The sequence below is a fragment of the Paramormyrops kingsleyae genome, chromosome 13 (assembly GCF_048594095.1).
Source record: "Paramormyrops kingsleyae isolate MSU_618 chromosome 13, PKINGS_0.4, whole genome shotgun sequence".
In the NCBI taxonomy this organism is placed as follows: Eukaryota; Metazoa; Chordata; class Actinopteri; order Osteoglossiformes; family Mormyridae; genus Paramormyrops; species Paramormyrops kingsleyae.
The window spans coordinates 8,635,103-8,652,538 of NC_132809.1; the positions used below are offsets into that span (position 1 = coordinate 8,635,103).

At 49.8% G+C, this 17,436-nt stretch overlaps 1 protein-coding gene across 1 annotated transcript in view; it reads left to right on the forward strand.

The window, feature by feature from the left end:
* LOC111848232 (transcription initiation factor TFIID subunit 4-like) overlaps positions 1-17,009 on the forward strand; it is a 52,554-nt gene extending 35,545 nt beyond the window's left edge. Inside the window, exon 14 of the mRNA XM_072698125.1 lies at positions 14,598-17,009. Coding sequence (XP_072554226.1) covers positions 14,598-14,771 — 174 coding nt within the window. The 3' untranslated portion in view covers positions 14,772-17,009. The remainder of the gene's footprint in view (positions 1-14,597) is intronic.
* The last annotated feature ends 427 nt before the right edge of the window (positions 17,010-17,436 follow it).

Below are 17,436 nucleotides of genomic sequence, written 5' to 3' on the forward strand. Positions count from 1 at the left end.
TGACACACAGCATAAATACCCATAATCCAAGTATTAGTCCTTTTTTAAATCACTCAGCCACCCCGTGTCATCTTTATAAAACAATTGCCAGTCTAACAAGCGCTGCTATCCATGTTTTCTGCTCCTGCCCCCCCACCCCTTCGTTTTGCCGTCAAATCTACATCTAATTAAAAGACGAGATGGGAAGGGGGCCTTTTGCCTGTTTTTATGAGCGACCGCGAGGAGGGATGGAGGCAGGGAAAGGGGGGGGGGGGGAGATCTGGACTTATTTTCGCTGGCTGTTCACCTCCCCTTGCCTCCTGCTTTTGCGCGGGGGGAGGGCTGCTGCCCCGCGGCGCCAGGCTTCCTTTCTCAAGAGCAGAGCGAATGTGACTTTTCTAAGGGGGTCACCGGATGCCTGGCAGGCCTCTGGCTGCCTCTGGACTGCTGCCTGCTCTCAGCCTCACCGAGGGGCTTGTCATACATTTCATCTCCACACAATTGGGCCCGGGGGGGCGGGGTGGGCCGGACAGACGGGTAGGCTGGCCAGCACCGCCGAACCCACACCGATTATTTACCGCCGACAACAAATCCTGAAGTCTTCACGTTAATCCCCGACAAAGGCGCCCTTTCACGGCCACGCCAGCAAGGGGGATAATGACCTCTCAGATGCCTTCTAGCAGAACGCTTCCCAGTGCTGAAATCTGCCCCCCCCACCTCCGCTGATAAAATGCAGGTGACAGTGTGTCGGGTGTCTGAGGCGACCCCGCCCCCCTCCCCCCGGCTGCCACCTTCCTGTGAAGGTGACTCTGATGGGTGGGGCCCAGGGCCGGGAGCGCCGCGGGGGTGAAAACGATAGCCGGCCAGGGGGGGTATCTGCAGCGCGATCTGCAGCGCGGGGAACAATGGGGCCTTGTGAGGCTTGGCGGGGTGGATTAGCTGCTCCGTGCCACTAGGAGCTTTTTACGAGGGGGCAGGGGGGATGCCCTGGCCGGGGGTGAGAGGGTATGCAGACGCTCCCCTCCCCCTTCCCCTTCCCCTGCACCCCCACCCGCCTTTATGCTTGTTTTTGAAGTCCACTCGGAAGGCAGGGCAGCCCGTAGAGATGGTGATGCGGACAGCAAGGCCGAGAGCCGCGCGGCTTCCCCCTTTAGAGCTCAGAGATCCTGCCGGCCGTCTGTCCTGCACTCGGGCCGTTAGCCTGAGAAACCAGCCAGTCATCCGCGGCCCATGGCGACCCCGTCCGGCCTGCATTGCCGTCGCCACGGCAGTAACTGATGACACAGACATGAAATGGTCATTTATGTTTAGTACTCAAAATAATTACTAAGTGTGAGCTGGGCACGTTCTCATGACCTACACACAAACACACACACACACACACACAGCAGGCATTTGGCTGCATTCGTATCAAATAGTCATTTTTAGGAAAGAACCGTGTGTGTGTGTGTGTGTGTGTGTGTGTGTGTGTGTGTGTGTATTGAATCAGTCATAGAAATCCCTTTTCCCTTACAGTGCCTGTGGTTGCACATGGTGCATTGGTTGTACTGAATGTTAAGAGCAGGTTTGTATTAAAAATGTGTACATCTTTGCATTCAGGCTTACCTTTTGCTGGCCCCTGAACCACCCCTCCCCAACCCCAACACCACTGGATAAAAATTTTTTATAATAAAAAAAAAAATAACATTGGAGTCTTGTATGAAAAATATATTACCCATGTTCATTAAAGGAAAGCAGCTATTTTCCCAGATATGGTTTGGAGTGTATCATGGAGGCGTGCGAATAGGTAGGTAGAACATTTAATAAGAGCACTGTTATTATTTTTTTCCATTTGAATTGATTTCACCTACTTGGAGAGAGAGCGAGTGTGAGAGTGTGTGTGTGTGTGCGCGGAATGGAAGAGTGAGAGGCTCGAGGAGGGGAGAGCACAAGGAAAAGCGATGCCCTTTCCTGCAGCGAAATTAACAGGAATCACGTGGAAAACAATCTGAGGCTGGTATGAGAGGGGGAGCCATTAAAAGGAGCCCCGGGCGATGGACTGCGTCCAATATCAGCAAAGCCGCACTCACTGCAGATGCGGAGGCTGGCTTACAGGCAAACTGCGCTCTCCTCTATAGCTACAATTAAAGTCAACCTCTCTGCCAAGAAGTCGGGAGGGGGGGGCGGGCACCGAGACTGGGCCGGGGGTGGGCAGGGAGCAGGCATGAAACATCAAAGGCGGATTGAAATGTGTCTCCCACCCCCGCGGGTGTCCGTAACCCCCCTCCCCTCTCCCCCACCCTTGTTAATGAGCAATTTTGACCTCTGGTTTGTAAGTTAAACTTGTAATCTTGCTTAATGAAGTGCATTCCCAGCTTGTGTGTCGCCTGCCCCCGATGCGTGGGGGTCTTGCCTTCTTTCTGCCCCCCCGGCTCAATGGTCAGGTCTTCAGTCATGTAAACAGCCGTCCCAGAGAGGGTCATCATGTGGGGGGAGGGAGGCAACTCACTCCATTCTGGCAGTGTGGGTCGGCCTTTGGTTTAAGCTGAGGAGCTAACCCCCCCAAACACCCCCCATTATTAGCATTAGCATAGGCTATCGTGTAGGGCAGGGTTGGGCAATCATATCTACAAAGGGCCGATGGGTATGCAGGTTTTCACTGCAACTCCCTAATTAGATTACTAATTAGAGGACTGATTGTCTGAAGAGTCCTCACACCTGGGTTTGCATAGCTGACCTACAGGTTATCCCAGAAACCTGCATACACACCGGTCCTTTATGCATGTGATGCCCCCCCCCCCCCCGGCGTAGGGCATGATGTTCCGTGACTCGCTCACAAACTCCACAGACAGACCTCTCCGGCTATCGAGAGGATCCGCCCCATGAATGATGTCATAATGAATAGGTGGAGAAGGATGGGGGAGTGTGGAGAGAGGACTGAGGCCTGCATTCGCATGAGTGCGGCTCAGGACACGCACACCGAGAACTGGGGTCGTGTCGCGGATCCCTAAGTGAAGAACCATTTTATTCTAAACCTAGGTTGCCATTACCTTCTTGTTATTTGTACCCCGTAGTGCAGATATACAGTTTGTGGGGATCCTGAAGTCTTTGCTTTTACTGCTGCATGATTTCTGTATGTAGACACACTCACTATTTCACAGTAGGTGACATTTTGAACTTTCCAAGATCATTTCATTTCCTACAGTAAATGTTGTTCGAACCAACAGCTTTTACCCTTAGCGTAAATAACTGCTGATACTCAAAGTAATACATTTTCACGTGTTGGTGATATTTTCCCAGGGTGCCATGATTTGATTCTGACAGTACAGTGGGTACAGCCTTCTTACTTCTGCAGTAGAGTTCCAGCACCCTAACCCTAAATGAATTTACCCACAGTACTCACTAGTAAATTGAGCAATAATATTTTCGGATAAAACTGTATGTAATAAAATCATCCTTTATTTTGCTGAAATGCAGAGATGAACTTCGTACTGATCAGTTTCCCTCTGACCTGAGCTTAAGCAGGACTGCTCAGCTCTTGGCCTGGCCTAACTTTGCATCTACCTGCTCCATCCCAACATGCTCCTCCTGTGGCGGAGCCAGGCCTGGTGGGGAGGTGTGAGCGGGGCCTGAGATGAAGGAGTGATCTCACACTCAGAATAAAACCCCTGGTGCTGCCACCACGGGAGCTTAAAGAGTGCGGCATACTTTAGCATGGGGAGGAGCATATCTCAGGGACGTCTGGCAGGTGGCTGTGTGGGTCGGAGATGAGGAGCGTATCTCAGGGACATCTGGCAGGTGGCTTTGTGTGCCGGAGATGAGGAGTGTATCTCAGGGACATCTGGCAAGTGACTTTGTGGGCCGGAGATGAGGAGCGTATCTCAGGGACATCTGGCAGGTGGCTTTGTGTGCCGGAGATGAGGAGTGTATCTCAGGGACATCTGGCAAGTGACTTTGTGGGCCGGAGATGAGGAGCGTATCTCAGGGACATCTGACAGGTGGCTTTGTGTGCCGGAGATGAGGAGTGTATCTCAGGGACATCTGGCAGGTGGCTTTGTGTGCCGGAGATGAGGAGTGTATCTCAGGGACATCTGGCAGGTGGCTTTGTGGGTCGGAGATGAGGAGTGTATCTCAGGGACATCTGGCAGGTGGCTTTGTGGGTCGGAGATGAGGAGCGTATCTCAGGGACATCTGGCAGGTGGCTGTGTGGGTCGGAGATGAGGAGCGTATCTCAGGGACATCTGGCAGGTGGCTGTGTGGGACGGAGATGAGGAGCATTCATGCTGTGGCTGCTTAGGTGGTGCGGCAGAGAGAAGCAGCCTGACAGATTTGTGAGAGCCAGAGCCATGTTGGGGTCAGGGAGACTGCGAGCCCACAAAGTCGCCTTCCTTTATCGTTCTGCCACACGACTGACCCCTGAACAGATTTTCAGGCTGCGTTTCATCGGCTGCTGATCATTCGCTGTGGCAACACAAGCGCTCACCTAATCCTGCCCTGGGCAATTCCTCTGCCTCTGTCTGCATACAGTGCCAGTCAAAAGTCTGGACACACCTACCCATAGAAAGGTTTATTTGTACTATTCTCTACATTTTAGAATAATTAATCAGAACTATAACATATGGAATGAGGTACTGACCAAAAAAACTATTTAAAACATTTAATTGTTGGGGGAATTGGAACTTGCTGATTCAAATCCTGTGGTCAGCAGAGTGATCCCACCGTTAGGCCCTTTAACCCCATTTGGTCCAGCGACTGGTTGGCCCTGCTTTCTCCTCTATACCAGTTTCATGAGGTGGCCTTCCAGCCATCCTGAAGGAGGTCCCGCATATAAGCTGAGCACTCATTGGCTGCTTTTCCTTCACCCTCTTGTTAAACTCCTCCAAATCCATCTCTACTGGGTTTAGGTCAGGTGGCCAGGTCATGTGATGTGGTCATGTGATCACTCTCCTTTGTAAGCAGCTTGGTGTGTTCAAACTTTTGATGGATACTGCATATCTTATATATTTGGGTGAGATTTCAAGGACAGGCCCTTTGTGCCATTGTCCTAAATTTCCCGTCTATTATAGAGAATTGCTTAATTTTGACATGATCTTTATGGATGTAGGATGTAGCAGTCGACAGTGACTGGGTGTTCATGAGCGTTAATGCGTAGCCTGCCACTGATCTTATAGCGATGTTTCCTAAGGATGGCTGCGCTGGTCATTTTAACAAGAAAAGTCGAGATAGCTAAAGGATTCTTTGAACCTTTGTAGCATGAGCGTCATGTATTGCATCTGACAGTGGCTCTCAGACACATGAGGTGTGCTTAGGTAGGAACATTACACTGGGTCATGCCTAGGTGCTCTTAACGTCCTGTGACCTGTTACCCTCCCTGGAATTGGAAAAGTCACACACCAGTTGGAACAGAAGAGAGCTGTCGTCTCTGAAAATGCCTGAGAGCTTGTATTGCTTTCTCACAGGCCTGGAAAGTCAGTGAAATAAAAACAATCGATTGCAGCAAAAATTATTCAGTAACAAAATGTAGCTGCTTCAAAAAAAAAAAAACATCATATGCATGATCCCAAATGCTATGAGAGCAGTATCCATGCATGTGCGTGATTGACCATTTCATTTTAACAATTGAAATTAGATTAAAAGATTTATGTTAGCTAAACGTAACCCCTGCTTGACTTGAAATTGTTCCTCCCCCTCTGCAGTTCCTTTTAGTTTGTACTGTAATAATGGTTGAATATACATTTTCACAACAAAGTTGGGCCCCGGGCACTTAAAAGATACCCATCGTAAAGAAATTAATTACCTCCCTTGTTAATCTTGATATAATTAAGTTTCGGAAGAACAAAATTAGTTGCAGTTTTGCTCACATCGGGGGGAGCGGAGGGGCTGTGATGTGAGGCTGTACCCTAGTCGGGTGGCCTGGGGGGGGCTCCAAGAGTTGGGAGCCCAGGGGTACCGGGGGAGGGGGGGAGGGGTACTCAACTGGGTCCGGGCCATCGCTCAGATATGGTGCTGCTGCTCTGCCTTGGGCCATAGTTAGCAAATGTTGCGTCGCTGTTTAGCCCCTTCCTGCATCATTACGGCTGCTATCTGGATGCTGAGAACATGCTTTTTACTGAGATCAGCTGGAACCGCTTTCGGTGTTAGCCGTTAGCGCTAGCCTCACTCTTCCGGGACGTGTGCCCTTGTCAAGGTCGACACAGCTGAGCCCCCCCCCCCCCGCCCACTCCCGCACGATTCGAACCTGGGATATTTTGTGGCCCAGCTTTGTAAGCCCCCTTTGCCTAATCATACAGCTTATACTTGAGAGATCTGAAATGTCAGAGATCTATGATAGCTCTGGAGGACATGGTCTCCAGGCCCTGCAGGTCTGTGGGATCTCCCGGTGTGCCAGCCACACCTTGCTCCTTTCCGAATGGATTCACGTAGTTGCGTGTCGAGTCAGTGGCATGTGGTGGATCTTTCAGCAGTGTGTTTGGTAAAGGTCTGTTTTCCTTCAGATTTCAGATTGTGAGCTCAGCGCAACATGGCCGTAAACAAGCACGGGGGTGGGGGGGCGCGTCTGCAGGGATTTGTCATTCAAAACAGGGGTTGGGTGGGATGCGGGGAGGGCAAGCAGAAGGTGATGAGGCTATGAGGTTTACGACGAGACCCTCTGAGCTGGTGTGCGCTGCAAATGAACGGCGGCAGCTAACACGTGATTTTATGGTTCTGCAGGGATTGACGGTGTGTTCGTTTCAGTGTAATCGTGTCCAGTCTAATCGTTTTGGTTCTAAAGTTCTAACGTTCCAGTGGTGCTCACAGGAACAACAGCCCTGATATTCCGAGGCCGATCATGGTACGATTGGGAAGGAGGACACTGCTGTCCGTAGATAGATTAGGGCTCATGTAGAAGCCCCACTGAGTTTCGACATGCCATCTTGACTATGAAAGACACAGAGAGTTTTGCCATGAAGAGACTCACTCTGTTGTGATTTTGGGAGAAAAGGTGATGAAAGTAAAGATAGGCCTGATTGGGGAAGTTCACAGTGCTGTTTTCCTGATAGGCCTGTAGCAGGGCTGTGTGGCCAAAATAGCTTAAGTGAGGTTCCGCTAAGCTGCAGTGTGGCTGTCCACTGACACAGGTTAATTGGGTAATTGGCTGATATTTATTTCATAGCCTCTCCTCCTTGGCTGCCCCCGCTGAGGTAGTGTGAAGCCAAGTCTGGCTGTATATCACACCCCCCACCATGAGCCTCGACCTTTCTGCTGTGCCCCCCCCCCCCCAAATTACGTTAAAGTCGGCATGGAAGCCACATCATCTTCTCAGGAAGCTCTGTTCAGGTGCAGAACCTGCGACGCACTACAGGCTTCTGCCGTAATGACGCCTCACACACGCCGTGCTCCCCATGTCACTGTTTCTCTCTTCCTTATCTTCCTTCAAAAAAAAAAAAAAACGGCGAAATGTACGGCTAAAATTAGCAACGCAAAAAAAAAAAAGAGAGGGAAAAAAACCCAGGTTCCAGCGAATAAACAAGCCGGTTGCATTAGCGGAGACGGCTTATTGGCTTGCTTTGCTCTCCCCCTCCAATGGCAGCCCATTAAAAGCGGTAATGTCTGCCGGCAGCGGCGCCGGGGGGCGGGCAGGCGAAGGCCAAGGAAGGCATATTTCACATGCATCAGGCACTGGAATTAAATAGACCAATGTTCCCTAAAAAGACTGAAGTACATCTCTTTCTGATGTGCGTCTCAGGCAAGAAATTCATTGATCTCAGAATGTCCCTTGGCAATTATAAAATATTAAATCCAAGTCACACTTTTCGACTCAGCTTAATTTTTTTTTCCACAGCTTTCCATTTGATCAATTTTAACAAGTTAGGAACGGCTTCTAATGGTGGAGAAAAAAAAATTCCACAGTCTTGACGGTTGCCGCTTGGAAACATCTTTTGTTACATTTCTATCCGTTTCTGTTATCAAATAAACGACGAGAGCAGCACTTCCTCAGTCGTATTTTTAAATGTGATTTTTCATATGTGCATTAAAAGCTTTTGGTGTTCATTTAGATCATGCGTTAAATATTGGCTCCGTAACAGGCTGGGCATCAGAGGAGGTAAGGAAATCGCCGGCTGGCCTTTTCTCGGGAAGACGGCCCGGGCGAGCACGGACGCCACAGGCGGGGGGGCAGCCCCCCGTGTCCTTGGAGACTGTCACAGGGTCCGCGGCTAATTGCCCCAGCCATTATACTCAGCCCAGATTTTAGCAAACAGAATTTACCCAGCAGTTTGACAAGGTACACAGTTCATTAATCCCCCTCCCGTCTTCCGTATTTTCCTAATTAAGGCTCAGAATCAATCACCGGCTCCTGTAACATAAGGCCGATTTGCTGCGGTCCCGCTTCTTACCTTAAGGATTTAAGCTGTAGTATCCGCTTCCAAGCGCCTCTCCGTTTAACACACCGACTGCGGTGGGAATTAGACAGCCTGAGCTAATTAGCAAGCACAATTAGATATGCCACTCAGGCACTGTGTTTTGGCAGATAATCTCAGGAGTTAAACCTATTCACATCTTAATATAATTCAATTAGTCTGACCCAAAGAACAGAGAACAGAAGCGTCTTGCAGCAGCGTGGTTGTGTTTCTGTCAAATCCGCATACGAGGATAATAGGAGTGAGGAGAGGAAATAAATAAGACAAAGAAAATTGATGATGTATTCTGGAATGGAGTAAGTCAAATTAAAGATATCATTGTTCTCCGCCACTGTTTTCAGCCTTGCTGATGCCTTACTGATCCTGTTCCTGAAAACATTCTATTCATTTTTTACTTTTAGTTAGCAGATGCTCTTACTCAAAGCGACTTAAAAATGGAATTCGGTGCCGACGGTCCCTGAAGCTTTTGGGGTTAAGGGTCTTGCTCAGTCACCCAACAGTGAAATCATTCTTCCGACCACAGGATTCGAACCAGCAACCTTCCCATCACAAGCACGGCCCCCTAACCAACTGAGCCACATGTCCCCCACCCCGATCATGTTTATCCAAAGCAGAGTACAGTTATGAAAGCAGGCTTAGCCTGTTTCTAGAGCAGTTGCAGTTAAGGGCCTTGCTTAACACTCCACTGGCAAAATTGTCTCTGCCGACCCCTGGATTTAAACCGGCGACCTTCCGACAAGCACAGAGCGACAGCCCTGAATCGGCATGTGCCTGTCAGAATGGTGTGAGGAATCACGTAACTGTGGTGTAATTTTTTCACTTGTATTACACTAAGTCTTTGCACTCCTTGTCAGGTGCATACGTCAATTAGATTTTAACATGCAAAATGTAACTACTACTCTTCAGTTGTTTATGACTGGCAATTTAGTTTGAGCACATTTATTTAAAAAAAAAGCCCAGCATTTGATCTTAAGATCGAATGTAGATGTATACATTTGCTTTGTGCATCTGCGGTTTGTTGTTTGTCTGCCTTGACAGCTTTTGTTTACACACACCCAGGAAACTCATTCTGTCTGGGGTGTATTGGGGGGTGGAAGGTAAATGGGCCACTTGTCAGGAGCCCCCCCCCCCCCCCGATTGTCTGGCTCCCCGCAGATGGCCATTCCCCGGGGTCCGTTACCCGCATGTCCTTGTGCCTCTCCCACCCATCGCCCACCATCTCTCGTGGTGAAAGGTGCCCCCTACAGGCTCTGTTAGGAAGTTGGAGTTCGTGCCAGTGGGCGCGCCCGCAGCAGAGGAAGGCGGGCACCCTGCCTTTACAAGGCAAACCATTAACATTGCAGGAAAGGGTGTGGATTTAAATTGAGTCAATATGTAGATAATGAATATACATAGAAGGAGTCAGGTTCTTTTTTTCTGTTGTGGGAAGAGAAAAAAAACTTGCGCAGGTACTGATGAGCCATTGGGACCTTCTTTAAACAGTCTTCTCAGGAAGCTTTGGAGGTGAAGTCGTGGAGGCAGTGGAGAGCAGTGGGAGCGACTGCTGTGTCCGGGGACCAATAGGAAAGCAGCCAGCTTGTGACATCACACCTGGGTTTGGCTATCTGTCTGTCTGACTCTCCATAGACACCTCCTCTTTCTCCCTCCTGGTGGAGGAAGAGTTGTAGACGCCTCCCTCAGCTGTCCCCGTGGCTTCGTGGCGTGCCTTCTGGAACATTCTCCTGTAACCCCCACACTGGGGCTTTTGTACTTTGCGTCCGAATGGGACGAGGAGCTGTCTGAGAGGTGCCAAACGCCCAGCGGAAGCCCCCCCCAGCAGGTGGTAGATGAGAGACCTGCCCTTTCCAAGAATCACGCAGCTTTTGTCAGACACTTGGTTTCCCTTTTTCTATTAAATATTAAGTCTGTTTTTGCCTTTTCTTCCAAAGTAACTTAATCAGGTTTTTTTTTTTCTTTTAATTTCAGATGTTTTGTTCTGCTCTCTCCCCTTGGATATCTCTGGTTATCGCTTTGTCGGATGCAGAGATGGCAGTGGGTGGTGGATTCTGGGATCGTAATTTATGCAAGGTTACGGGTTTTTTTTTCCTTCTTCTTTGAAATAAACGTCGGCATGCCGCTTTTTTTTTTTAAACTGGTCCCCGCGCCCGATCTGGGCGGCACACTGCCGCCTTGCACGTGTAGCCGTGAGATGGCGCCGGATCCTCCGAGTGTGTGTGCGCCAGCCGGGGCTGTCTGTCAGTGCCAGTAGCCTGCAGGTGAGCACAGCCCCGGGTTGACGCCCAGTTTATGAATGTCTCATTGTGTTCAGGAGAAAGGGGTTTCCGCCGCACTCCCATGGAGGCACTGTAGCGAGAGACGTGTTCCCACGTTTCCCGGGGCGCTCGCTCAGAGCACGGCGGCTTGTCAGGCTCTGTGCACGCCAGGTCATTCCGGTCCGGGACAGAGATGCTGCCCTCTCGGGAGGTGAGGCCACACGCTGCGGAACGCCACTCCGTAAGAAAGGCGCAGATTAACGAGTCAGTCAGCGGCCTCTCGGCGAACCCGGACTGAATAATGACAGCGCCTCCCGGTTTGAAGAGGAGGGCGCGAAAACCAACAATGCCTCATTAGCCGAAACCGATGAAGGCGTGGGCTAAGACAGCAGGCTCGTTACCCATCTCCCATGTTAACTTTAATTGGATTCCATTTATTTATGAAACGCCTTGAATATTTAATGCCGCAGAGATTCACAGCCCAAGAGGAGCAAGAGGCACCTGGCCCGATGCTGTAGTCCGATCACAGGGGGTGCGTCAATGTTCTTGAGGTTCTGATCGTGTCCCTGACTCCGCACCCCCACTCCTGCTGCGCTCTGGTGGCAGTCAGTATGGGATTTGGATCTGACTTTTCCCGCTGTCTCTGCTGCGCACCAGGAGAACCGGTCCAACCTCCTCCTTAAAAATTATTACATTTTTTTTTATCCCGGAAGTGTTCCCCTGCGCCGGCAGAGAGAGGGACCTGGTCTCTTTTTATGCCTCTTGGCTGTGACCCCCCCCCTCCCCCCCCCTTTGCGAGTGGTCCTCTGGAGCCCAGCCGGGAGGGTCAGCTTTCATCTCGACTCTAACCCATGGACTTGCAGACCCAAGGCCACGCGGCTACGTCGACGCCACACTAATTAGAAAATTCCTAACCTGCAGCCAAATGTTTTAATTATGTGTTGTGTCAACCAGTTTGCAGATTTAATCAACGGTTAATATGCATTTAACTGTGAAGTGACACTGTGCTCCGGCACAGGACCGGCGGAACCTCCGAGCTCCTCGTTCACATCTCTCCTCGTGTCGACCGGAGGTTTTTAAAAGGCTCCCTTTCCCGCGTCGGAGGTGCAGGCTTGGGTTTGGGCCAGGCAGGGAGCACGGGAGGGGGCACACGACTGACGCGACTAGCCGAGGCAGCAAAGGGTTAAACAGAAATGGAGCAGGGACGCTAGGGGCAGCGGCGCAGCACAACAGAGCGCTGTTCGTGCGAAGGCGAGTCGTTTCCCGAAACACTGCAGACACACGGCCTCAGGCGCCCTCAAACCTTTGGAGACCAAAATGGCTTGCAGGAGGTAGAAGTAATAAGGAGTTTTTTTTTTATTTCTCCTCCTTTCTCCTTGACTGAAACCCCGTCGCCGTGGCAGCAGCGGCGGACTTCATGTTTTATGCCAGCGTGGGGATGCTCCGGCGATCGCCAGTTTGGGCGACATGCGGTTGGCGCACGGTGACTGTTTTTTTGCCGTCGATGTTTCCAAACGTGATGCCCCCCCCCCCCTTTTCTCCGGGATAGGGACGGCCATGCTTGTTCTCTCCTCTCTGTGCGGACGGAGGAAGGAGCTATTTTTATTTTCCGCTTTTTTGGGTAAAACGAAAAGCTGGAGAGGAAAACAAGTGACCCTGCCCTTAAATAAAGCATTTTTTTAAACTCTAGCAAGGTTAAACAGGCTCCCTACTGCACCGCCTCACTACTCTGTTCCAGCGGTGTCCTGTAGCTGGAGGGCAGCCGGGTGGATCTCTGTCAGTCTGAGCCTCGCGCGGACCGTCCCCAACAAGAAGCCTTTATACCGTCTCCACACTGTCGTTAGCAGAGGTCACTCCATTCTTGCATTGTTTTCCCTTTTATCCTCTGTCCTAATTGTGTGGATTCTTACTCATAGTTTTCGGAGTCATACGGCTTTTGAGAGCCACACACATCTGTAAGCCGTTACGCTGATTCCCTGTGCATTTGCCTGGACTTGGGAAGCCTTCAAATGAGGCGCGTCAGGACTGTGACGTCATGAGGGTGGGAGTCATGTATGTCGTATCGCTTCAGCCACAACATTTTGCGTGTCTTCCGTCTCCCTGAGAACAAACGTGAACCAGTTCTGGTCTGTAGTAGAGAGCAACAGCACTACAGGGTTCTGTGCCCGGCCCGACCTGGGTGGGCCTGCTGTTCAGTGTGTTCTGTCGTGTCCTACGTAAAGATTGTTTCCATCTTCCAGCCTGGTCCCCCCCACGTCCAACTGGGGCCATGAATATTTGTAGCTACCATTTGGACTGCCCCAACAGCAGTGTCGTCATGCCGACGGCAGGGTTGCTGTGCCGACAGGTGACAGACAAGAGTCCCACTGTGGGATCCTTCTCCCTGTTTACACAGCCCCTGTTTCCTGGGAAGTTGACAAGAACCAGGTTCAGTATTTACAGGCGCTGGGAAGGCTGGTGCTAGAGAGATGTGACATCAGCGATCAGACTTAAAAGAAAAATGGCGATTCTGATATGGAAAGATGGACAGAAAGAGGGGAGGGAAAGCTGTTCATCGCGCTGCAACTGTGAACGAAACCGAAACATACATTATTCAGCTAACAGTAAATTTAGCTGCGTAGGAGCTAAACTGGGCTCTGATAAGATTTAGCAGTGTTTGGAAACTAATCTTTTAATGGTGGGCAAATACAATGGAGACAGTGGCAGATGAGGCATGTTAAATAAGGGGAGGAGAAGCCTCCTGAGATGTAGCTACGTTCTACCTCACCTCTGGCAGCCTCTGCTATAGCTGCTGCCTGGTCTCGCTGTCTGCGGTTTAGCAGCGGACAGGAAAATGCGCGCCGTTTTATGGTTTAGGCTGCTGTCACGAAAATCACTTTCTCTACGGCCTTGCTGGCGTTATCCTGTATCGAAACCCTCAATGACAGCGTCCCGGGTGGAAGGATGTCAATTAACTGCCAGTTTCTAAGGACGTGGTCAGCCGTTGCTAACTAGCAATAGCAGCCGAAGGTCCTTAATCATTACTAACCTATTAAAACAGTATCACTGAACAGGAACAGGAAGGAGCTGATCTTTGTGTCATTTCGCTGTGTTGGCTGCTCCTCCGGGATGCCTGTACATGTGGTTCCGGCTTGCTGACCTTGGCCCGGCCCGGCCTCGCTGCTCCCTCAGGTTAGCGCGGGGAGGAGCCCAGCCCTGCTGCTGTTGTTACCAGATCCTATGGCTTATTTTGTATTGACTTAAAGGTAGCAGGCTGTGAACTCCCCTGTCGACTGGGACAAGGGAGTGGAGCTGGGCGTGGTGAGCACAGGGAGTTACGGGGATCAGGGCAGCCCCGGGGGAGTGTGCAGGGTCCCTGTCCTTCCCGGTCCACATTTCCTTCCCCTGGTGCCGATGCCAGTCACATTTGCTACAGCACAGTGGGCTGCTGGGCTCCTGGGCTTGTTTGGGACACTCTGCTCCTCAGGACTCATCCTTGGCTTGTCTTCGCAGATGGCCTCAGGATGGGGCGTCAGTCCTTTGCTGTTTATGCCTCCTCTGTTCCAGTCCCTCCTTCCTCACACTACGTTGGGACAGGCCAGGTGTCGACCCGACCCGATCTCATCCGAATCGGTACCTGCACTGGGGTCTCTACTGTTGCGCCTCGGAGCGGGGGTGCACACTTTGAGATGTGCCAGGTGCCATGTGAATGGCCCGGAAGGCAGATGTCGCTGGCTGCCCGTACGCGGTGAGATGATCGCGGCTGAGTCACCCACTTTAGGGCCAGGCGTGGCTCTGTGCTGGGGGCTATAACCACCTCCTTATGAAGGCGCACAAGCCACGACTAGACTCCCGGGAGCCGGCTTTGAAGTCCCGGCGGCTGAGAGACGTGCTGAGTTTCGCCTCTCTGGGCTGCTTGTCGGCGGCTTGCCACTGCCTGATGCCGCGTACGCTCGGACGCCCCTGCTCTCTCCAGGTCACATGGGTAACATGCTGTCCTTCCCCACAGGTCTCAGGCTGCTCCACGGGCTCCCCGGCCGGCTTCTCCGCCCCCGCCGCCTCCTCGCGCCAGCACTCCCGCCAGCGCATCACCCGCGTCAACCTCAGGGACTTAATCTTCTACATGGAGCAGGAGCGGGAGACGGCGCGCTCTCTGCTCCTCTACCGCGCCCTGCTCAAGTAGCCTTCCCAGCCCGGCCTGGCCCAGCCTCCCTCTCTCTCCCCATCTCTCCTGGAACGTGCCTTTGATAGCGTTTCGCAGCTTCGTCTCAGTGTCTGTCATATCCTTAATATTGCTTTAAAAAGGAAAAAAAAAAATCCAGACGTGATCGTGTCTCTCCACTGTTTTAGCTCCAAGCAAACACAAAAAACAATAATAAATGCTAGTGTGTAGAGCTGGGGTGAGCAATCTTATCCAGAAAGGACCGGTGTGTATGCGGGTTTTCGCTGCAACTCCTTAGTTAGATTACTAATTAGAGGACTGATTGGCTGAAGAGTCCTCACACCTGGGTTTGAACAGCTGTCCTACAGGTTATCCCAAAAAGCTGCACACATACTGGCCCTTTGTGGATAAGATTGCCCCCCCCCCTCCCAGTGTAGAGTGTTAAAGGAGGTCATGCAGAGTCTAGGGTTGATTCAGAATGGGCTGCCTGCGTATGCTGGATACAGAGCTCACTCGCATTGTCATGGTTACCCACATCAGCCCAGTGAGAATCTTACATAGCAAAATCATCCCAAGGTGAAAAGTAACTTTTTTTGACGCAACATATCGAAAAATTATACTGCAGCCTATAATTTATGATATAGCGCAGGCTTGTACTTCAGGATGGGAACAGAATATTATTTGACCTTGTGACCTAATTATAATTATGCATCTTCAGAACAAAACTTTACCAGGGATAAAAGCATAACTTGATAGCTAAATATTAAATGTATATATTAAGTCCATTGATTTCAGATGTGCATGTATGATATTTTACCACCTAGTTAATATTTTAGCATCGCTGTGTTTTTTGGAAATGTGTGTGCATATTAGTTACCATGTTCTGTGAAATCACGTATCGTCTGTCAGGTCGGAAAGCGCTTCGTCTTCCAGCGTGGTTCCGTTTCTACAGAAGTCCGGCCTCCCGCAGACTCTCCAGGGTCAAAGCTGCATGACCGTGTCCATCGTGGGGGTTGAAGCCTCATCCCGTTAAGCGGCTCACAGGAAAGCGAAGCTTCTTACAGGCAATTTAATGTTGTCAGTTGCTGGTTTTTAAAGTTATTTATCGCTATATATTTTTTAAGAATTCTATTATCGTGTAGGGACTTTAAGCATGATATTCAGAAACCAGGCATCAAGACCCTGGACCTTGACATGGGAATGACCAGAGTCGTGATTGTCACTCTTACACTTACCATCAGCAGTCTGAATGGGAGCTTGGAACAGCGTTCGAGGGAAATTAGGTCAATCGCACCAATTAGGCTTTCACCAGAGTTAATTGTAATCCCAGCCGAGGTTAGCCGACGTCTAGGGAGTTTGCCCCCGACTGGTTGACGAGCAAGTGAATCTCGTGTTGGGGCTTCCACGAGGTACGGCGTGTAGACAGCGTGCCAGTCAGCAGTAGGCACTCTCTGTGTTCGTTGTACATGCCACCCACACAGCCCTCATTTGCTTGGCTTTTCGTCGTCCATTTGAAGCCTCTTAACGTCTATGCAGCAGCTGTCCCGCTGAGTAGTGTTGTCCTGTGATTTATTCCTCAGCATTTCCAGGTGGTTGTAGAAATTAACATGCATTGAATTATTATTATTATTATTATTTTATTTTATTTTAAATTAGCGCCATCCCTAAGTTTTCAAATGTGTTTTCCGATTAAAAAGAGGAACTGGCTGTGTTACTGATGTGCATCGAGAAACCTGCCTCTTTACTCTGAGGGTTCAGCAGTATTGTCTATACCTGTCAAAGGGAAGGTGGTTTGTAACTATTTATATATTACCATTTGTTTTCCTCATTTGCACCGTGCAGTTTTATCTTGGTAAATTAACTTTGGTGGGGGAAAGACAAAAACAAGTAATGAAATAAATAAAAGAAAGCAGAATGATTTAAAAGAAGCACAAATAGACTTATTTGTCCAACGGTTTAAAGACGATACCTTTAATAATTATTTTTATGGTTTCTGATAAATAAGCCAGAAGAAATTTCTACTCCATCAAACTTTTTAGCCAAAAAAAATTAATAGGAAGGTTTTACTGACACCCAGGTGGAAAATTAAGTTTTAATGTGTGGGTAATTTGTATATACTGTTTACAAAAACCATGTGTTTATTAGAACTATGTTATTTTTGGTAAACTCTGTACATATTCTAAAATTTTCCTGTTTGTGTGAAAAGCATACTTCTGTATTTGTACCTATTTTGTAAAGGAATAAAGATGCTGTTTACTAAACAAAGTGTCCAGTGTGTTTCTGTCCTTAGCAGCCTCTGTCCTGCTCTTTTTATGCATTCGTCTGTCTCAGGTCTTTGAAGACTCCTGACCTGTGCTTTGGCTCACACTTATGCTTTGATATTTTGCTCACTGAGTTTATTCCCAAGAAGTTGCTCCCATCGCAGAGTGTTGGTTCGGGGAGGGGTCTTTAGGTGGACAAAGATCAACCACTTAAAGCTATAAGGTAAGACTCTTTGCCCCGCCCCAGCTGTGTAAGCCCCTCATCTTTATTGACTCCTCATTGATGCTGTTTTCCCCCAACTCTCTCTGCAGCAGACATTAAGGTTTCGCATGGATGCAAAGCAGTGTTTGCTGAGGCAAACGGCTCACAAATATTGTCGACCGCAAGGCAGGTCTGGTGGATTCTGCTGCTAATTAAGCTGTAG